This window comes from Calonectris borealis, chromosome 10 (assembly GCF_964195595.1).
Source record: "Calonectris borealis chromosome 10, bCalBor7.hap1.2, whole genome shotgun sequence".
NCBI lineage: Eukaryota > Metazoa > Chordata > Aves > Procellariiformes > Procellariidae > Calonectris > Calonectris borealis.
This window is the reverse complement of record NC_134321.1, coordinates 11,673,276-11,696,328: the sequence shown is the minus strand read 5'-3', so window position 1 is coordinate 11,696,328 and position 23,053 is coordinate 11,673,276. Positions and strand designations below refer to the sequence as shown.

The following is a 23,053-nucleotide window of genomic DNA, read 5'->3' as shown; positions in this document are numbered from 1 at the left end:
TCTGGTTGTGGCCTCCATCTACCAGGGCAAACCACTTCAGGTGGAAGTAGGCTCTTTTTCAGATACATTTGTATTTTTGATGGGTTTACCAGCACAAAAGATAGTTTAAAACTGCTCCAGTGGCCCAGAGAAAGCTCCATAAATCAACAGCTGGTGAAGGTAGAAGCATGAGGTGGGGGAGAAACTCAAAATGAAAACACTGCTTGGTGCTGGTGACAGGGCAGTGATAAAAAGGTGAATTGATCAATACTGTTATTTACTTTTTATAAATTGCTTTCAGCCTCTCACCACCTCTGCTGGGATTCTGGCTCATTCGGCGTTTACTCTGTGACGGATGACGAGGCCAGAAACACATGTCCAGTTTGTGTTTTTAATAGAATGCATAATGACTCGTATTGGTAAATTATTCCCCTCCAAGGAGCACGAGCACATCTCTCACACGCATCAACGCTTCAACCCATTACAAATGCCCTTCGTTATTGACCAAGCCAAAGCAGCACTCTGCCAATGTGCAATTAAAGAAATTGTAGTAATGCCATGAGAACACATTTAAGAAAGCAAACATTCATAAAGGGGAAAAAACAAACAAAATCAGAAACCCAATAATCTCAGGATAGCTAAGGAATGAGAAGAGGAATAAAAGCAGATCAGAATCAATTACAAAAAGCAGCAGTGAAAATCAAATCCCCAGTACCCAACTTTTTCCTCTATCACTCATTAGTTTTAGCAGCAGGTACATAAATTATCAATGCCTCCAGCAAGATATTTACCCCGCTGCAGATCTATTTCCTTCCCAAATCTCCAGGTAGCAAAAGCAGGACAGAATGTCTCACTTCAGTAAAAGCAGCAGAGTGAATCAGCTGCAAACCTCAGTTGAAGCTGCAATGTTAGCAAGGGGGTAGGACAGGAGACTGCCGGGCACGCTGCCGCTTGCAGGCGCACAGGTCCAGGTTAATCCAGCAGCAGCAAAGCTAGATTTGCTGGCTCACAGATCCATCTTGCTAGGACAGTGATTACGCTGCTTAAGCAACTTAATCGAAGTTATCTATCCAAATTCCGGTTTTATCGCCTGCAAGCAGATATACTACCTATTCCTTATCTGTAGTACTTCACACCAAGGGCACAGGAATTGATTTGTTAAGATATATAAAGACAATTTGATAAACATGCTATATAAAGCATTAATGCATAGCTAAAATGAACGGTAATTTCAATATCTGTTTAAACAGCAACAACACCACACCTGTATCCTGCAGCGAATTTCACAGCTAGCGCTTGGAGAGGATATTTGAGACAGACAAAAAAAAAAAACCAAAACCAAAACCACAAAAAGCAATCTTTTGTGTAATCAACTATCATTTTCCAGAGGCTAATAACAAATCCATATCTTATTTTAAGAGGTCAGGTATTGAACATACAAGAATACACGACTATTAGCTTCTCGCTGTTGAAGATTTTAATTTGGAAGAGATTTACAGAAAACCTACAAAGGCAAAACTGTATCATTAGAACTGAATGCAACCAGCAAGATCAGAGCACTTACGGCATGTGTTCTGCTAATGGAGATGAGTAGTTCAGGCTAACAAGAGCCAAATATTCACATCCCTGTGTCAAAAATCTCAGTTTGCACGTTTTTGCAGCCCCACAATTCAGAGCACCTCAAAGGTCTCTGCAAATAGTTGAGCTTCACAGCCCACACAAGCCGTTGAACCTCGCAGAGCAGAAAGGAGAGCACGCTTTGCTCTTCAAGCAGAGCAGCTGTTTTACAAACAAACGCAGCCTTCTCCCTGGGACAGAAACCGAGGCACTGGAGTATGGAGAAAAAGAGACTGATTTTGCTGGCTTCTTGTCCCTTCACCCCTGGACGAAGTGCAAGGAAGCAGTGCACATGAGGCAGCTTCGGTGTTTTACTTTGCTAACTTTCATTTAGCAAACATAGGAGACTGAAATGAGGCTTGAGGGCACGGGGGTGCCACAGAAATACAAAGCAGAGCCCGTGAAAGACTCACCCCTTGGACTTCCTATTCATGCTCTGGGGAATGGAAATGGAAATAATGCTGTATGGAAATCTCTGCATCACGCGTCTTAATTTGCTGCATCCCTTTGCCATGCTGTGTTTGAGCAGGAGGAAGAAACCCGTCTGCGTGCACACAGCCATGTGCACAGACCACAACCTGGGGCTTGCCCAGCCCAAGCCTTCTCTTTCTAGCAAACCCAGAGACCCTGGAGAAGATGCGAGCCTTCAGCAAACATCTACCCCTCACCAGGAGCAAGCACAGACCTTCTCTGTATGTTCATCCCAGAACCAGCAGCGCCTGCCCTCCTCATACAAAAACCTCCTGGGTTTTCAGCCCTTTTATGAGGCTTTCCAGCAGATTTATGGTTCCTCTTGCAGCCAGCTCCATTACACGAATTCTTCCAACGCATCCATCAAGAATCCTGCTTTCCCCCGCTTTACTTAGCCCATCTCCCGATTAGCTCTGAGAGCCGCAGCACAGCAAGAACTTGATCGCTATTTCTGTAGTGCTCCTCTGATGAGGTCGTAACACTTTCTGCCCGTGTAAGAAGGCAGCGGCAAACCTTCCTAGACAGAGGAATTAACTACAGATGAGGCTGCTGAAGCCGAGAGGTAAAACTCAACGAAAGCAACTCATCTTTCATCTACTGGGTAGCTGGACCACAAAGTTTATGAACAAACCCAATTCTGTGGCCACAACAGTGCAGTGGGTCTTCTACTGACCCCTCCAGCTTATCATCTATTTAACCTGCCCCAGCTTTACAGAGTAGGGAACAGGAATCCAATGTGGAAGGCCAGTAAACCAAGTCCCCTACTTTAAAACAGTAGTTATATGCTTTTCCTTGTCAGAAGAAAAGCTATAAAAGCTGTTTCTAAATCTATACAAGCATTCAAATCAGCAGAACTGGGAGGAACTGAGCAAAACAGAGTTATTTTTACCTCTTTTCTCTTGCTGCTTGCATCACACTCCTGCATGCACATCATGTCTCTGCAGGACGTACTTACCATAAGGCTGCTTGCTTTGGTTTTAATGTTTGAAACTCCTATATTTATCTGCCCAGTCAGAGGCAGAGTGACAAAATGATGATCTAATTCGCTAAGGGTCATGTGGACATAGGCTTATACGGACTAATATATGAAAACAGAATTAGGATTCAACTAGCATTTCATCCTTGCCACCACATTTTCTGGATGGCTGTCTTTTGCTCCATTTGTAAATATAATTTTTGCTTAAGTTTATGCGTTTGCGTTACTTAAACAATGTCCTGCAAACACATTCAACAATCAAAAAGATCAAACCTATTATATTGTTAAAAAACTGCTTTGTAGTTGGATAATGGGTATCTAACTATTTAAAAGCCAGGGGTCAGTTTCTTTTTATTTAGCGGTAATTTTAAAAAAGTGTGCGAAATCAATTTTTTAAACAAATTTCAAGTGAAAACATTTTCAACATAAAAATACATTTGAAGTGTAAATGCACATCTGAAGCAGATCCCATTTAAGTAAGACTCCATAAATAAAAGCTAATATTCTTGCCGGCAACTCCCAGGTTCCTTTTGCTCTCCAGCCCCAGATACAGACTAAGCTTTGAAGCTTAAATGGGATGAAACCCTGGCCATGCTCAAGCCAGATTTTTTTTGCTACCAGATCCATCGTCCCAGGTTGCTACCTGAGACTGCAATGCCAGCGCAGTGGGCCGGGCAGCGGGCTGGGACCCAGCGCTCGCTGGGCTGCTGCACTGTGCCCCGCTCCCCCGTCAGTGAAATGTCGTTACCGGTACCCCACTGCTTTCGGAAAGCACTTTGATGTCTTCAGACAGTAATTGCTACCAAGCCAAATGTTAAATACTGTGCTGTTATTTCTTAGGATTATCCTTGAGGCACAAATAAGGGAGGCTGGGAAGAGGGAGAAGAAATAACACAGGATGCAAAGCCATCACCCTGTCGATGTTCAAGTCATTGCTGAGAATCACCCCATTTAGACCAGAACACCTCCAATTAACTCACTGACTAATGCTGTAAATGCCAAGAGGTAATTATAAATAGCCTATCTATTTCAACTGAACCTAGTTTTAAAGCGTCCCTAGTGACTCCATTCCCCAGACACAGCTGGGTCCACGCTCCTGAGGGCTTAGACGCAAGATCCTATTACTGCAGTCTCAAGGTTCTTTGTTTCAGCTGAGAGGTGGCGGCAGCCTCTGGGCATGACAAATCTGAGATGATTCAACTCAGTTTACCCAGCAGTGAAAGAGTGAGACCTGCTCACATTTGCCATAAAGGAAAAGTTCACTGATGCAAGGCATAACAAGACCCCCTAGTTGGCCAGAAATTCGGGACGGATCTGCCTATATCGTCCCCTTACAGCATCCCCTCCAAAGAGGCCAAAAGGTTTTAAAATGAAAAATATGTTTCAGAAGAGAAACAAAGAGAATTAATCAAGAGTGAGCAGAGAAGAGAAAAAAGAAAGAAAAAGGTTTATGTCTCGTTCTCTCAATGCCCACCAAGTCCTGGCACATGGATCTCTCCTCCATGGCTGGGGTTAGTCAATGCGAGGACTCCCGGCAAACCCTGCCCAGCACCCTCGGGTCCCTAAAGTGCCTTCTCCTGGACCTCTAATGCTAGCCGCCCTCTTCATCCTCCTCCTCCTCCTCTTAGCAGTTTCCCCTCTCTACCCTTCAAGCTGTGGGTTCACCTCACACTTACTCTCCTCCCTTCTTTTTTAAAAGGAACATAACACAACTGTGAGCAAGGAAATTAAAATAACATTACTAATAATATAATATAATATTAGTCTGTGGCACAGACCAACTGATCAGTCGAGACGCATCCTTTGCCCCAACCCTTCATGCAGGGCTTTTTCATGCTTTTCTTTGCGGCTGCCAGCTCGTGCAGGCAGGAACCAGATATCTACTTCGGCTTGGGATAAATCACAAGCACTGCAAGCGCTACCAGGAAACCCCAGGTAATCTTATCTCTCTCCACTGGGCCCCTCTGCTGTGCCAGGGCAGAAAGCAGCAGCTCTTGCAACTGCTAGCGCAAGTCTGAGCAATACTTACAGCTGATTGTAATTCCAAGCTCCACACCCCTTTTCTTGGGCAATTTAACGTGGAAAGTACCGCTGCTGGGTATGACAGACTCTATAAAACCAAAAACAGGCAAAAAAGAAAATAGGAGAAAACAGAGAGTTTTCAGCTGCATGGATGGTTTCTTTGGAACCAAGAAAAACAAGCCCATAAAACTCAGCTTTACTGGTTCAAATAAGGTTGTTATTCGAGACCCCGCGGACGTCAGGTTAAAATTTGGATTCTCATTAAAAATACATGCTCTGAACATCAAGTGAAGTGCTCACATCACGCTGTATTTCAAGATTGAGGCAGCTCTGTCAATGTAAAAGGAAAAAACTTTTCTTTCTTTTTTTTTTTTTTAATACAAAGCTGCTCTTTTGCCCCAGCCAACAGCTTTGGCTCCGTCCTTGCTTCAAGGCCATAAATTAATATAAATATTATTCATATTAACGGGCAAATATTGAACGTGCAGGTGGCCTCTTCACCTACTCCTTAGGCTCATCTCAGCCAGGTGATGAGCACAAGGCATTTATGAAAGGATCAGAAGGACCCTCCATCTCAGCGCACGTTAGAGAACAACAAGAAATGGAAAAGGCCCTCACAGGGTCTTCTCGCCCTTCCCTCTGAGCTCTAGCAAAAACCTCATGTATTTGTGTGAATACCACTCCCTCCTAGGGGTTAGCAAAGGCACTGGCAGGGTCCTGCTGGTAGTGAGGAGCAGCAATCCTTTGGCAACGTACCTGCAACATCAAATTCAATCTCGAGCACCACTTTGTTCGTGAGCGCGGCATCACGCAAAAGCTGATTAGCTTCCTCCATAGTCCCATCCTCAGTCGCAATGCCATTGATAGAAAGAACTCTGTCTCCTACTTGCAGCAGCCCACACCTGCAGTCCACATTGGAAAAAGAGGGAAAGGGGACAAGGAGGCAGGGAAAAAGAGGAAAGGAGAAAAAACAACCCCACAACCAGCCATGAGTTACTTTTGCCAGGCAAATCTGTTACGAGACACATAGATTAGTGACAAATCCTGCAGAAGTGGCCCCAAAGAGAAGATAACTCATTCTGCAATGCCTGTCCCAGTGCCAAGAGCCCCTGGAAGATCACAGGGCAGCAAATCCTTCTGGATTGCTTAAGTTCAGACATAGTTTGCTCCTAAATAACCATTTTTGGTCATATTTCCTGCAACTTCCAGGGGAAAAAAAAAAGTAACCCTCACCTTCTAAAAGTCAACACCATGGCCAAGAGATGAGAGCGATAAATGCAAGGGCATGTGCCCTCCTACCCCATCTAACGGTATACGGCTCCTTCCATGTGCCTGTGCCCTCTGAAACCCAAACTAATGGCACTGAAAATTGCACAGAGTCCTCTGCTTAATACGTGGCTAATATTGAAGCTACAATCCAATGAACTCACTGAAATGTCTCAGCAAATTGGATAATCATTTATCCCTTGTAATTGCATTTCTGGAAGCCAAATGTACATTGATACTGTTTAACTGCCTTGAAAGGCCAACATTATTCCGATGCGATATCCCGCCAATATAACCACAACCGGCACTTTGGGGTTTTTGGTTTAGACCCACTTTCTCCAAGAGCACAGATCAGCAGGTTTTTTTACTTTGGAAGAAAAACAACGATGGCAAAGCTGTGTTGGAGATATACTGCTACAGCATGGTTTGTCTCTTGGGACCCCTCTGTATTTATAAGCAAGGGTTTTTTGACACATGAGCCACTACATTCACCCTCCCTTCTTTTTCCTTTTTTTTTTTTTTTTTAATATACTGTAATACCAGCAAGACAATCCTCCACCTTACTGAGCTGGCCCACGGCTCTACAGGATAAAGAGTTCCCTCTGACTGGCCATGGGCAACTGCTCATCTTCCTTCTCCTCCACACCCTTCATCAGTTGTTTGCTACAACCACATCTTTTCAGATTTTCCACTCATCACCTGTCTATAAGGCTGTCCACCTGAGCAGAGCTTGGGAAACCATTCCTCCCCCATCACTAACATAAGCTACAGAGTGGTCTCTAAAACACGTTGAGGGTTATGGGAACAAGTCTAAGGTTCACCTCTACATTTGGAGTTATTTTACCACAAAGATTTCCCAGAAGGCATCAGCTACCCAGAGAATCTTTATTCCCCTGCTCTTTAATGATCAAGCACATCCTTTGCCCTCTCCTTTCTAAATGCAGCTTCCACTGATATTTCACAGAAGATAACTTGTTTTTAACTAATCCTTCCAGCCACTCTTCACCACTCACACCCCATGCAATTGTAAGAAAACATGGTACCGCGGCTCCCAGGCACACGAAGATAACATCAAAGGCCACAGACACTGGCTGTATTATTCACCTCCAAACAACAGGACGTATATATGAAAGGCCAGGTCATCAAGAAAAAATGCACACATCCAAATTCAAGAAAAATGCACAAGCACAACATCAAAAGCTGAGATATAAGCAAGTCTGGAGAGAGCCTAGGGAGGTTATTTTACTGGTAGGAAGGTATTAAACTTGCAGTATATTTACACTGCTGCCTGAGTTCATGCCACCCATGGAAAAACACTGGTTATTTTATGAGATGTAAATTCAGAAGTGTTTGTTCAAGGAGACTTGGATTAGGACAGACAACTCTATGGTGTATAAATGAATCCACCCTTGAGAATAAATTACATCAACTTTAATTACAGTCCTTTACTGGACTTGTGGATATGCAGCCACACAGATGCTCTTGGAAATATCAGCTTATAAATATGAAGACGGCAAGGAGTACAACAGAGATGCCTCCTCCAGCACCGAGAGCTCTCTTGCTATGGCCAGAATGCACCTTTCAGAAAGGAGGGATCAACATCGGCATCACACAGACATCACTTTGTCATTTCAAGGTCACACAAGGACACAATCCATGTTGGCACCACTGTTTCAGCGACAAGGGCTGGGAGATCACAGGATACTTTTACTCAGCATCAAAGCAAACATTTGCCACCTTTCCTACAGAGCTGTGTTCTCACAAAACAACCGTTTCTTGTGTTTCTTCACTCAAGGTGGATTTCCCTGGGTGTTTTACAGCCAATAGCTCTGTTAGGTCAGAAGTATTTTATTTCTTTTACTATTACCTTAGTCAGTCATGGTTGTTTAAGCCCCAGTCTTGCAGGTTTATAAAAGTTTGTGGAGTGAAGCCACAAACTTCTGGCTCCCTCCACGAGGGCAAGGAGACCCGACGTGCTTTGTTAACTCTTCAGAATAATTCCAAAGACACCAGTTTCCAACTGTCACATGCTCTTGCACTGGGAGCAGGGCCCTGGGAGCCAAGGCTCCTGCAGACCTCTCCTTGGCTCTGCTGTGGGATCCTACATGAACCTTTTAGATGGATTTCCCAAAGAGAGGGCGTTTGTCTCAGAGAAGCAGTCTAACATCAGAGCTCACAAAGTGCTTTGAGATCATGGGAGTAGAAGCGCTTTGGAATCAGAAAGAACAAGAGTACAGGCATCTCCCAGAGTGAAAGACAGCCCTTCAGATGTGTTGGAGTCCATGATGGGAATGTCTCCCCGGGGTTGCAGAGATTTGTATTTTGTTGTGACTCTTTCCTTGGGCTCAAAGACAGCAACGGAGCAGCAGAGGTGTCTTGCTAGATGCAGAGCAGTGCAAATTCAAGCCTTGGGCAGGATATGCGCTGCAGATCTCACTCAGCATCATCAGCATCTGCATGGTCACTCCAGCTGTGGGGTGAGTGGCAGCAGCTGTGACCATGGCCACATCCTGGCTGCAGAAACCAATCTGTCATGCCCTGACGCTCCCCCGAGTTGGCCTGCACAGGTCAGACATGCACATCTGTGTATGTCTGGACATCGTGGGTGGGTCCCAACCCCCAGAAGATCAAAGCTTTGCTGACAGCTTCACCCAGCTGCTAAACTTTCCTTTTGCAAACTATTCATACTCAAAAGCCAGAAACACAGTGATCAAACAACTGTGTCTAAGCAGAGCTAGAAAACATGTAACTCAGCAGGAAGCATTGATTTCGGATACCGTGATGGAGAAGCCAGATACTCTCCCACTGCTGTCAATGACAACTGGGGGAGGAAGGACACAAAAGCTGCGTGTTTCAAGGCAGTCAAGAGGGGACATCAGGCATCTTCTATTCCACCCTCCCTGCTGATAACAGGGGCTGAATCACTGTCTCATCTGGAGCCCAAAGGCTTCATCTTGCGCCCAGGAAACAAAACAACAGGTGGGGAGGGAGGTCTGTTAGAGGCTATTGGCTGTAAAACAAATCACAGTCAGGGAGGTGAGAGCTTTTGCTTCAAACCGCCTGCCACAAGCTAGCACGAACCAGATAATAAATGTGAGGCAGCCCAACCTCCCTGAAAAGAGGGTGATCCCATCCTCCTCCCTGGTAGCACTCAAATTTGCTAGACACCCAAAAGGCAGCTTCTCCACGGCAAGCCAGCTGGACAAAGCGATTGTGAATCATGCCCTTGTGCGACAGCATGTTCAGATTCACAGGTCTTGCACAGGAGTGTGTAAACATGCGGGACAGACCCAGGCTGCTGAGCCCGATCCCTGTACCCCTACCGCTCACCCTTTTTTGCAAAGGGCAACAACCACAGCACAAGAAAGAGCATAGCCCAGCCTCAGCCGAGAGCCCGGCTTGGTAAAGGGGAGAAAAATGGCTCTAACGTCTTGGGCTGCAGTTACAGCAGAACCTCTCAAGGGCAGGGAATAAGGTATCTAGGAAGGATGGAGCAAACGAGCTCTGTGGGATAGCAAGAGACAAAAAGTGAAATGAAAACATAAAACTGCCTTTTTTCACCTCACTGCAAACCCAGTACACTTATCGCTTCAACATGGGGAGGAAAGGCAGTGTTTTTCTGCCAGCTGGGAAGAGCAGCACGGGCTAGGAAAGGAAAAAATACACAGCAGATATTTAATCCCCAAATCAAATCCAGGCTGCAAACGCAGAGCGGATTGCTCCCTGTCCCAGGAGAGCGCGAATCCTGCTGGGTGGGCAGCCGAGGGGGAGAGCAGCGTGTGTGACACATTAGAGCCACGAAAGACTGCACTGCGAGGCTTTGCTTTCGCTCCAGGCTTGGCAAGAGAATAAAACAAAGCCAGGCAGATTTCAGCACATCTCCTTCCTCCCCTGGGACAGCAGGCTTTGTTGCTGCCTGATTTATAAAAGGACTTTGGTGCTTTGCAGTGTGAGCCAAATTCACCCTGGTAATAGACGATAAAAAAATCAAAACACCATCACTTTCCTTTTTAAACCCTATTTGGAAACAAACAAACAAAAGGCATAAGAGGCTTTTGAAATCTCTCTTAACCTGTATCACCCAGGACAACTCTTTTTCCTGTACCAGCCCCTTGTCCCCGTCCCCCCCAGACACAAGCGCCAGGCACTCGTGCTCCTCCCTGCCTCCGCATCGGCCCCCTGGAGAGGCTCCCGCACAGAGACCGCTCTGCACGGCAAGGGCTTGCATTTCCCTTTGCAGGTGCTTTCCCTGACATACGACGCCCCCGTGCGCTGTTCTTCCAGGCTGGCCTGGGGACACCAAACCATCAGCACAAGCTGATGAGGCCCTTGGAGACTTCTCCTCCCAAGGAAGGGTCTCTGCAGCAGGCGCCGAGCGCTGCCATGTCGTTGCACCTCAGGCACCCCTAGGCAGGATGGACCATGAGTGGAAATCACAGGCGGGAAGAGAAACCACCACGGGGGCATAAGTGCCAGCTCGCTCACCCCTCACTATTTCACCTGTCTAACAAAAGCAGCTCTTCTTTCTACCCCACAAGAGCTCAAGTCATGCTGGGACCTGGTCCGTTTAGCACGAAAAACCTTGCTAGAGAGCATCTACATCGTAGCGCACAGACACTCGAGCAGACTTTAAATCCAGTCAGCAAGGGTATTGGAAAAAGTTTAGCCAGAGCAGCCAGAGCTCCTGAGCTGAGGCTTGGCCGCCGGAGGAGTCATTGCTCCCGGTATTCCCGGGGGGTGACACGCAGCAGTTAATGCTGCTCCTCCGTTCTGCTCTTTTCCTAGCATTATAGAGCCAAAAGCAAGAGTGCTTAAATGCAGCACCTCAACCAGAGCCCTCCTCTGCGGTTCAAAACCTTGCTTTTAGGCCAATTCATATAGCTGGGCTCTGCTACAATGAAACCAGGCAGAAAACACTTTGCTGGGCCCCCTTGTTTAGATCTTTCCCCTTTCCGCACCCAGGCAAAAGCCTTATCTTTCAAAGAGAAAAGAAAAAAAAAAAGGAATGGGAATGGCTCTCTCACACAGACACACGCTCCCTTCCTCCTCCTCCCAGAACAGCCGCAGCCTGGTGCCAAGACGTTCACCTGGGATGCGAGGGAGGCCGCGGTCAGCCGACGAGTGCAGAAATGGCAGTGACAGTAAACCATGCCCAGTGAAGAATGGGAGATATTACAAGGATGATAGTAAATATCTAAATGAGCCTCTGAGGAGAGAAAACAAACCAAACCATGAAATGTTCAGCAGCAGCACCATCAGCATCCAAGGGCAAGGTCTCTAACCTCTCTGCCGGGCTGTCAGGCTCAATAAAACGGACGAGAGGTGGGGAAGACAGGGTTTCGGTAGCAAAGATGCCTCCCTGGAGCTGAAGTCCGAAGCCATTCAAAGGGTCTCCCCTGAGCACCACCTCTGTTGTCTCCGTATGGACTATCTGCCCGCCAGGACCCACCGTGCTGGAGGCCAGTGACACTGAGAGGAGGAGAGAGGCAGAAGGTCAGGGTAGCAGGTCTGATCACAGTCCTCGGTCTGGCAGTGGTGGGGACAGTCACTGAGGATGAGGGAGGCACTAAGAGCTGAGATGAGCGGTCCTACCCCGACTAACGGCCAACAATACGGACAGCAAGGCAAGCATGCACGCCCCGTCCAACCCAGCCCACCACCACTCTTACGTGAGCTCTTGTGCTCCTTCTTCTTCTGCCTCCTCCTCAGCATGGTGGTGCGGGGGCTCATGGGGTGGGAGCTGCGAGGTAGCGTGTTCGAGTTCTGGCAGGGGAAGCCCTGTGCGTTCATGGTGGGAGACGAGAAGTTGGCAGCCACCAGAGCTGGGGAAATACAGAGCGTGTTAAGGATGTGCGCAGAGAAGTGAGGCAGCGGGTTCATCTAATGGGTGTTCATCGAACACCTAATGTGTTTGGACTAGCTCCTTCTTCCCAGCTCCAGGGCTCAAGATTGAGGTGAGAACCTTGTCCTGGTCTTGCAGCTCCAGGAGAGCTGTGAGAGCGGGCTTGGGCTCAAGATGGACATTACTGTCTGGTGTGCAGCGACTCCAGTGACTGGGCTGCCTGTCACTGCAGCATCCTGGCCACCAGGTGAGAAGTGCATCATGGATGCAGGGCAGCCAACAGCAGGTTGGCACGACGGCACTAACAAACCTTAAATACACAGAAAAAGAAACCACAGCTTGAACTTGAGCTGCTGGGCAGCTGGGCTGCCTCGTTTTCTTCTCAACACACAGTGTAACATTTCCTCCCTGTCTTTACTGTCCTAAGACAAGAAACCTGGGGCTGAACGGAGCCTGCTTCCTGCAAGAGGTGGGCTTACAGACAGATTTTAAAGCAGCCGTAATCCTGCTGCTAACGTGTCGTGTGGCACCAGGGCTGAGCTGGATGCGTTGATGCATCACGTTCCTACACGCCACCAGAGCTGCCCTCCTTGTCCCACAGCAACTCATTTTTGCCCTTGCCGGTATGAAACCAGGCACTGGGGTGTGGGGTTAGAGGATGGGAGCACAGGTCTGCCCAGCACACCGCTCTCACCGCAGTTACCAGATCTGCACATGCTGGGCTGCGGATACCGATTATCCACCTCAGCACTGGACCCGTGAAAACAGCCCCAGGTGACCAAGGAGGAAAGGAGTGACACTTGCGGCTATGGAGTTGGGTATTACAGAAATGGAGGGGCACAACATGAACGAACACGTGCAGGGATGGGGGCAACGCCGTGCGCTGGGGTTACATTTGCAGTAGTCTTGTCCAGATGTCTGGTTCCACGTGGGCGTCTTGCAGTGCCCGGGGTGGTGGGTGTGACAGTAGTTGACACAGGGGTCCCAGCAGTGGTGGTGGTCGCTCTTCTGCACCTTGACTGATGGCACCCAGGGGAGCAGAAATCACCACAGGCAGGGAGGAGAAGCGAGAGAAAGAAAAGGTAAGAAGCATAAGGCAGGAGATTGTAGAAAAGAGCCTCATACCGGCTCTGAACAAGTCAGGACCCAGCCACAGTGCATCAAGCACCAACAGCGAAAACGCATCCCCATGTAACCTCATGACACTTGATGCAAAGTGGCAGAAATCCACCCCTTCCCCATAAAAACTCCGCATCCTGAGCCAACAGCCCGACTAAGCCGTGCTGGCAGCGCACAGATGTCATTACCATTTGCAGTCTGTTGTGCAACATGCAGAAGCTCCCTCCAGCCACAAGTTTCCCGCAGAGGCCATCAGCATTATCTGACAGCACCGGGGAAACCTCCTTGTGCTGTTTCCCACCTTGCTGCTGGAGCTGCCCTCCCGGGGACAAGGCTCAACACCTTCCGCACATGCCAAAGACTGCTTTAAGCGCTTTGCTTGGCTTCAGCGTTTGGTTGTTTAGCGGCTGCTCTTGGCCAGGAATCCATTGGAGGGTGCACGTATGGATGACAGAGAGGAGTAGCGGAGGGCCGCCTCCAGCTCACCAGAACAAAAGGGATTTTATACACTGCTGCTTAAAGGCAATTACAGGGGGCCACTGACACAGGAAGAGATGCCAACGCTGTGGCAAACAGTAAACTAAAACATGGCACCAACATGGCAGACTGTATTCAAGGCCACACAACTGCTTTAGCTTCAACCCTAACCCCAGCCCAGCAGATGTTGGCAGAAATCTGTTGCAGTGTGACATCCATCATCTGGAAATCCTTTGTCCCAGGAACTGTGGCTTTGCGACATCAGGTCACGATGCCACAGGTCCCCTCTGGAGTGCCTCAAGCATCCCCCAGGCACAGGTCCCTTTTCTGTTCTCACTGATGTTCCTTTTGCCCCTGGGCAGCACAGGGTCAATCTGGTTTTCCTTGCCCAGCAGCACTGGGTTTTCTCTCCCAGATCTCTGCACCGTGCTGTCTGGATCTATTTTCTTCCAAGAGGGATTGCTGGCTAACCAGCAAGATTGCGAGTGTCTCTTTTATTCAGTTAAGCATGATCAGCATCCCACAGCGGAGCTTCACTGGAGGCACGAGTTATCCCAAAGCTCTTAACCTTGCAACCACTTGCACTGACTGGCAACCACCTTTCCAGGATGAGATCTCCTCCAGGCTCTGTGTCCTCCGAGCAGGCAGAAACACCACCAGCACTGGTACTACCAGAGCTTTCTGAGGGTGCAAACCTGGGACAGGGACTCGGTTTATTTAGTGAGATCTCATGTAAAGGTCATCTGTTAGTGCCTTAAACAGTGGAAATCCATTTTGTGTGCGTGCATCACGGGCATCAAATCATTTAGGTCAGGTTTTCCAACCAATATAGTGATTAGATTTAGTCTTTGCTAAACATTTAGTGAGTTTAGCACTTAGTCTATCAAGCTCTTAAAAAAATACACTCCCAGCTCTGGGACTTCTATTTTGTGGATTCAAAAGTAAATTCAGAGCCAGGCAGCTTTTAAAAACAAAAAATCAAATTAATAAATGCAGCTATATCTAGACAAAAAGGAAAGTTCTTAATAAAATTAAACACTTTGAACATGAGGGACAGAGCTTATGGGCACATATACAAAATCATTTAATCCATTTATAGTAATTAAAACTCTCCCATTTGTCTATAAATTCTTAGCTCACATCTGACAACAGAAAAAAGTGCCTTTGAAACCCAGCTGTCACTGCATTGGGGAAGAGATTTTGGACAACTCTACGATAAAAACCTGCAATAGCCTTCCCCAAGCTTTCGCACATCATCCCCGCCTGAGGAAACCCACCCATCCCAGCACCACTCCTAGGCACCATTCACTCCCCTTGATCTTGAGAGCAGGGCGTAATCCTCCCACAAATTCTCCAAATGTCCCCAGAGCCACAGAGAAAGCAAACTCAGTTTGACAAATCCCATGCTTCAGCATTAGACCATATTTTTGCGTGGCAGCTGCAGCTTCAGATTCCTCTCCACCTCCTCAATAACTGGATTTTGATTGCATGAGAAGCCACATTTAAAAAAATATAACGACAAGCCCCATGCAGGCACACACTGGAAGGACTCAGTAATGCAAGTGCTGAGCAGGGATGCGTCTACACCGTCTCTTCTCCTCGGCTGCTTTCTCCGGGCTTCGCTCTCTTGCCAACCACGTCAGTTTGCTTTTGCATGGCCCATTTTTCCTTACTGCCCCTGTTTGTTTCCCTAAACCCAGAAAAAGCAGCCTGTGGAGTTGGTACTCGGCGTCTGGAGCAGAAAGCAGCGTCTCTCCCAGGTCCAAACGCAGTTTGTCAACTTTGGTGTGGTTCTTCAGCTGCTCACCATGGGCTGCATGGTGCCATGGCTGGTTGCACCACTGAGGAGCACTCCTTTGTGAGCTGCTCCTCTTGCCCAAAGCGCTCTCCTTCTTGTCCCCACCACCTCCCTTTCCCATCCCCATCAGCACTGGTGAAGGTTCAAGCCCAAGCACTGGTCTCCAACCATACACCTCTGCCTCCTAACAGCCGTGTGGATGAGCAGCATCCTTCCCTATGATCCTTCACGTGTTAAAGAGTTTAATCAAAAGTAGGAACAATTGTTATATTCCTTATTTTTCATATTCATGTGTTGCAATTATTCTCCCGAGATTGTGCTCTGTATTTCTGCCACAGCAAACTGATCTGATGTATGGAGGTTTGGGTAAAAAGGCTCTGAACACAACGAGCTGTCCTTCTACAGATCCTCCTTCTCCTGAGCTGCTGCTGATTGCATATATTCTGAAAGGAGACTAGGACGAGGGCACTAATGGAAGGAGGAGAATAGTTCATTTTAACAGCCATTGAAAAAGGATTATAGCTTTCCATTTTTTCTTGAGCACAAAGGTCAAGTCATCCATCCCCTTTGTTAAAATGCTTTAATTCTGCACAAATTGGACTGGATATGCAAGAGATTTATTTCTAGACATGGAGATGTTATTAGATTTTATGTTTCACCACATCATGTTAAAGAAGACAAAACAGGTATTTTCTTCCTTTCCCCAAACCATCCTAGAACAGAATGGAAAGAAGAGCTGTGCCCGGAGCTACTGTGCACCAGTATTATTAAAATGCATATTCCTGAGGGACAAGTGATTGAAAATGGTTGCAAAAGGGGCTGGTACTGAACAGTCACGCCTGAAACACCTGAATTACAAGGCCACCAGTATGGACTGTAACAAAACTGCAGGCAAGAGTTGCAACAAATCTACTAGTACGAAGCTACATTCACAATGAAGTTTATATGAGAGCCTAAGTCAGCCTCTCATGTGGAAGGAGAAACTAAAGCTGGGCAACAAGGATGCTCATCAGGGTGAATTCCTAATGACGTTTACAGGCATTTGGGGCTTGATTTCACTGGAGATAGAATTTTTTTCCCAGTATTTCTTTGGTGAGGGGTGGTGGAAAGCAGCAGCTACAGATGCATTCGCTCTACCCCTGGCTGCTCAGACACAGCGGCCATTCAAACAGGCTGGTCCGGAAGATGAATGCTTGTGTTACAGCTTTGTTTCCCAAGGGAGTCCAGCAGGATCCTACCTAGCTACTGACATGTCCTTTACAAAGCCTTACCAGGCATCAGCAAATGACAACTGAGCTCGGAAATACATTTGCCAGCACCAGGGTTGTTTTCCTCCCTCTCCATTAAAGTCTCTTATCTGAAGTACTAAGGAAGCGGCTTGCACAGCACTCAGCACTGCAAAACCCTGGGATTCCCAACTCCAATTTCCCCATTCAAGCACAGATGTTACCTTTTTTTCCTATTTACATCCTTGAAGAACATCATCTAATCACATGTATTTCATCAAACATCATTTTTTTTCCTCCACAGATGTCTCTCTTTGGAGTCTGTTGCCAGCATTCAAAAGCAGCAAGAAGCCCAACAGGGACCTTAAGTGAGTTTTGAGGGCAACCAACAGTGTTTGCACGGAGGACACACCTGTTTCTGGAGGCTTCAAAGGCAGCCTGCTTTGGTGAACAGGTAATATCTCCAGCTTGACATTTTCTGAAGTGGCAGCTAAAAGCTGAGTTGCCTCTAATAAGGAGCAGTGCTCTGTGCTCGTGCCATCAATGGAGAGAATATGGTCGCCAACATGCAACGCGCCACATCTGCAAAGGAAACAGCAAGAGAGGTAATTATACACATGGCCAAAATCCACGTCCTTACAGTCGGGAGCAGAAACAGGCAAAATCCAACTGTGAATTATTGTGTGAATTCATGTGAATTTTTTTTCGTATCTCATTTTTTTTACTTCCAATTTGAACCTTAGGTTCAAGCATTACCCAAAATACCAACTAAGACGGTTCATGCTTGAGTCAGTGCTGCTGGTGGCTTGGGAAAGATCTTTTACATTTTTAATAGTGCCCACTCGTAGCCAGTCTGGGTGGCCGAGGGCTCACCCAGCAGTGTAGTTAAGTCCTACGAGCCAGCAGTTCAGCTCAGCAACACAACTAACCACAGCTAGGACAGCATCATGGTCTGTCTTTCCGCGTCCCCGTGTAAAGGGTGACTAGCTGACTTACCCATCAGGAAAAGGCTCTAGCCAGAAGTCTCCAGAATAGGTGTTTGCCATTCCACAGCTCCAGGGCAGTCAGATACGAGGTTTTTAAAACAGAGCTCAGCTTTCACATGCACGTTACATTCATTCTCAGTGAGGAGTGTCCACTGGTGTTGGGTCAGATATTTTTAGCATGCTTAGTGCTAAGATATGGCCATTTCAAGGCGAGGCAGGGAAGAATGGTATATAACTAACAAGGAGACAAACAAGCGGTGGAGAAAGGAAAAGCAGAGCTAGAAGCAGCTTGTTCAGATCTGTACCTGTCCACCACGCTGGCCGGCTTGATCTTGTCGATGACAATGACCTGCTTGTTCCGGTGCGTGGTTGTCATCAGTGTGATTCCTAGCGTAGACCCCGGAGTCTTTGCTATTTCAACTAGTAAAGGACCTGAAGCATTTGCTACAGTATCTGCAAAACAAGAGAGCATCTGAAGACATTTCTCATACAGCCTTTTCCATTTCTAAATGCAGGGAGTCGGCCGATAGTGCTGACTTGTCACGCGTATCAGCAAACCCATAGTTTGGACATCCTACAGTCTGTATCACGCAGTAACTTAACAAAGAAGTAAACTCAAGAAGTAAAATTGCTTCTGCACAAAATATGTATGATAACGAAGTGAAGAGATATTACAACCATTGCCTCATGAAAACAATCCCCCTGCCTCTTTTTTGGGGTTAAATAGCAAGATTGAGGAAGAGATTGCCCAAAGACTGTGCAGCAGTCACATCAACAGTATTAAAAGTACAAAAAAGGAAGATCAGGACATCACTGTGATAAGCTTTTTCCCAAAGAAACAGAAAAGGCACAAAGAAACAGGAATCCCACTTTCTGAAGTACTCAGAAGTCCTGTGTGCTGCTGACCAGCACACAAGTCAGTCAACTCCTGTCTCCTTCAGCACCAGCTTCGAAATATTGCCCCAACTGCTCGTTTCAGCTCCTCCAGTGTGACAGCGGGAGCAGAGACACAGCCCTACCTACCTGCGTGCTTACAAAAGCCTCCTCTCTCTCATCAGACAATACAGGGGTAACTCATGTTTAAAAGATGCATTTCTGCAATAAGCTTAATAGATGCTGTAAGTGAGACTATGAAACTCCTACGAAATTGTACCTGTTAGTATAAGCCTGCACCATACCTACTCATCTCTTCTGAGGAAGGGGGAGGAAAAAGAAAGCCCGTGTCTATGGCTGATTAGACAGAAATTCCCTCCACCTCTATTATACACGTTTGCCTCCAGATTACCTAAAGCCACCGTAAAAAGGCTGGATTCACAAACCACACAAGCCACCACACAACCCACAACCAGCACCCCGTGTGTGGTTTGACCCCCCCACAAGAGCACTTCACGGAAACCCAGCCATCCGCTTCGAAGGAAAGGCCAGCAGAGCCCTCTGAGAGCTTGATGCCTCCCCAGCTCTTAATTATTCATAGTAAGGCTTTTCTCTTCCAAAGCTACGCTCCACTAAAAATGCTGATGCTACTTGGCTCCAAAACTTGATGCATGGCTCATTCTTGCTCTCTGATAAACGGGAGCATTGATGCACATCTCAGAAGCTAAGCCACAGCAAGGTCTTTCCTGAGATTTGTCGAAGATGCTGAGTCTCTGGAGACAGAAATTTCCCTTGAAAATTTCCCCTGGGGATCAGCCAGGGGATGGTCAGGCTCCGGTCAACTCGCAGTGCCCTTTTTCCCAGGGGAGGAAGGAGGAAGAACGAGCCATGTGAAAGGTTATGCAGGCTTCAAATAAAACACTCTTTATTCTCTGCTGAAAAGGACCACTGGGGAGACCTGCAGGCCCTGGCAAAAAGCACAGCCCCATTCAATCAAAAGGTACACAAAGCACCCCGCTAAAGCCTGCGGAAGGTGCACTTAAGCCTTCGTTAGCAAAGGAAGCACCAAGAGACTGAGGATCTCTTCCAACAGCAAACACCAGCTATATCTTGGTTTTGCAGCCCGTGTGTGTCCAGCACACATCCTCTGAAGAGGGACAGAAACTTACATTTCTCCAGCTGAAGGGAAGGAGATAGGAAAAAAAAATCACGGAAAAAAGCTTGCCGGAGTGGTAGACCTTTCTTTGCAAGGAAAATACCTATTCCTCTCGGTTTTACCCAGCATTCAAGCTTCTCGGCCTTGCCAAGTGTTTCCCAGGGCGGGTCTCAGCACAACGGTGAGAGGAAAGGGCTTTGGGTCCCTTCTCCCACGCCAGGACCTAGGCATCAATAAGACTGTAGGAAATCACAGTCCTGCCTCCAGCCCGTGGTCCCTCCTCCCACCGCACGGGCCACCCCGCCATCCCTTTTAATTCTCATCTGCAGTGGCATAGATGCGAATCGCTCCAAATCCATTTTATAGAGGCATTTGTTGGGGAAATACCAACAAAGCCTCTATTAATTATTCTAGGGAAAGATTTGGCTCAAATCAAAGGTCAGGAGTCTGCAATTTAGCAATACTTGTGAGGCGTGATTAACATGGGGCTATTACACCCAAGCTAACTTAAAAAGAAACACGGAGAGGCCAGGGCAGGCCATGCAATAACCTTACGGTAGGGAGTCAATTCACGTTGCTGCTTTGGCACCACGAGGTGTTTTTCCCCCAACACACATAGCTGCAACCTCACCCAGCATCTGTGGAAAAAGTATCCACGGCTCTCCTGCGTTTCACGGTAAATCTCACCTTACTTAAAGCAAGATCCTTTCTCGCCAGCCAAGAGGCTCTAAGTAGTTGTTCTGGAGGCTCAGCATTCACGAGATATTCAACTCCAATGGTGCTCAGCATGTACGGAGGGCCAAAAATCACATCGTTGCAGAACAGGCATCACTGAGGCCAGTGACACTGAGTTTAATATGGATACAGCAGCTTGCATCATTTCTCTGGGGTTTTGTTACCAAGGAACAGAAAAAAACACGTATGCGTATGCTGCCTTGCATGGCTGCGCAGATTTTCATGTAAGGGTTTGAAAGTGTTTTGCAAGCAGTGAATTGTGCTTCCCAGAGGAGGATGGTACCATTTTACAGATTGGGAAACCGAGGCACAGCTGTCCCACAACTTGTCCAAAAATACATGCTTGTTGAATGGATAGTCAGACAGGGTCCAGAAGACCCATTCCCCTTTGCTGGATGAATAATGTTACATCTCCTGACACTGCTGGGGGGAAAGCACGCACGCTATCTTCATCCATCTTCAGAAACAATAGTTTTAGTAACCAAATAAACCCTTGAGCCCTCCACTTTTTTGAAGACATCTGCTCTTTTTAGGTGGCATCGACTAAATGAATAGGATAAATGAATTGGACAGGACCCTGTTAAAATTCAGTATCAGCAGCTCTGGCCTGAATCACTTAACATCTGCCCCCAAATCCTGCCCTGCATTTTTCATTCCGAACCCAAATTCCAGCCATTTCAAAATCTTCAGCTGGAAATTCAGCAGCCACCAGGTGACCCACTGCAGGTCCAATCAATCCTCTCACCTTCTCCACTAAAACAGAAAGAGGAAAGCCTACCAAAACTTGCTCAAGTACAGCAAATCCCACTGCTCTGTCCACCTGGCTGACCCCAGGAGGACACAAAGGGCTGTGCAAAACCTGCTCACACCCATACGCTTAAGGGGTACTCACCAATATCGTGACGGATACAAGGGAAACAGAGTCTGCTCCAAGCAGTCAGACACCCCAGTGCTCAAGGTACAGGAGAGCTGGTTACCCCACCACCCAAAGCTGGGGGTTGGCAGGTGTTTTCTAAAAGATTTTTCTCTCAGCAGCTTATTTTGGAGGAAATACTGTGGGTTTTTTTTCCTTCTTGCACTAGGTTTCCCTGAGCCTCACCTGGCTTTGCTCACCATCCTAAGGAGGGACGGCTCTTGTAACCAGGCTGGAAAGTGCTATGAGCACTTGTCGGGGGAATAAGTGAGGTGTGCCGGTAGGGATGGTTTTTTCCCTGTAATGCACTTTGGGGGAGAGGAGGGAAAGAGAAAAGGGGAAAGGGGGGGAAAGGGGGGGAAAGGGGGGGAAAGGGGGGGAAAGGGGGGGAAAGGGGGGGAAAGGGGGGGAAAGGGGGGGAAAGGGGGGGAAAGGGGGGGAAAGGGGGGGAAAGGGAAAGGCACTCCCCTCGCAAACGCAAACAAAATAAACGAAAACCTCCTAGAAGAACCAAACCAGTGAGCTGCGCCCTTCCTGACCCAGCCCAGTGGCTTGTGATCCCTGCGGCTTCACAGGCACATGGAGGCATTTGACTCCATGGGCCCCCCTCCAGGCCCTACCCCCTGCCACCGCTCACAGCAGGCGCCGAGCGGTCACCCATTTGTGGGACACTACCAGCCCTCCACCCCATCAGCAGGAGAGCCCCGCAGGCCTAAAAATCTTTAGTCTACAAATGAATGGGCGGAGGGGCAGCCGAAGGGAGAGGAGGAGGAGGACACAGCAAATCGCTTTGCTCATTCGTCACCTCTGGCAGAGAGCTCCCCCCCTCCATGAGTCAACCCTAAAGGCTTGCAGCCCAGCGCCTCGTGTCATGGCACACACAGCTTATTAGCAGAGTAACTATTCAAATGCCACCAGTTTCTGGCTGATCAGTTTATTTGTTGGTTTTTTACTTCCAACCCCTCTTTTTTAAAAGGCCCATAACATAGAGTGTCACCACGGGAAAGCATCTGTTTATTACAACGTTTCTCTGGCAAAGGACAGAGATTTTCCCGATGCCAAGGGAGGTGCATGCCCAGTTCACACTCCTTTTAAATGGAAATGGCAGATTAATTTAATTCCTTCAGTGGCCTTGAGAAATCTCAGCCAATTTGATTAAAAGCCTGCCGCTGCCCCATCCTACGCTGGCCTCCCCAGTGAAAGCCTGACAGCCGGGGGATGCTCGGTGGCGATGGCAAGCAGCTGCCGCATCCCTCGCACCGAGAGCGGGGCTGGCCCCATGCAGCTCATCCTCAGCGCGCAATTTTGGCTGGGAAACCACGCAGCCAGCTGGGGAACGCCATGATTCAACACTCCCCCACAGCAGCCTTGGTCTCTCACCAAGGACAGATGTGGAAAAACAACTTTCCCTCCTCGAGGGTCAGCCCACACCACCCCAGCATGTATGGCTGCAGCAGAGAGCGAGCGCGATGTAAAAACCTCTATTTTCCCTGGGGATGAACAGGCCAAGCACCGCTTCACGGTGGTGTACCCAGCTCTTATAATGAATCAAGTGAACTGTGTGGCCACGTGTCCCCCCAGCCCCTTCACCAAGTTT

The 23,053-nt window shown here is 47.7% G+C and overlaps 1 protein-coding gene across 1 annotated transcript in view; it reads right to left on the bottom strand.

Annotated features, from left to right (window-relative positions):
- GRIP2 (glutamate receptor interacting protein 2) overlaps positions 1-23,053 on the bottom strand; it is a 285,118-nt gene that overhangs the window by 28,440 nt on the left and 233,625 nt on the right. Inside the window, exons 8-14 of the mRNA XM_075158845.1 lie at positions 18,085-18,232; positions 17,206-17,375; positions 13,067-13,192; positions 12,001-12,153; positions 11,614-11,800; positions 5,822-5,967; positions 5,073-5,153 (exon numbers count right to left, since the gene is read on the bottom strand). Of these exons, the coding sequence (XP_075014946.1) occupies positions 5,073-5,153; positions 5,822-5,967; positions 11,614-11,800; positions 12,001-12,153; positions 13,067-13,192; positions 17,206-17,375; positions 18,085-18,232 (1,011 nt within the window). The remainder of the gene's footprint in view (positions 1-5,072; positions 5,154-5,821; positions 5,968-11,613; positions 11,801-12,000; positions 12,154-13,066; positions 13,193-17,205; positions 17,376-18,084; positions 18,233-23,053) is intronic.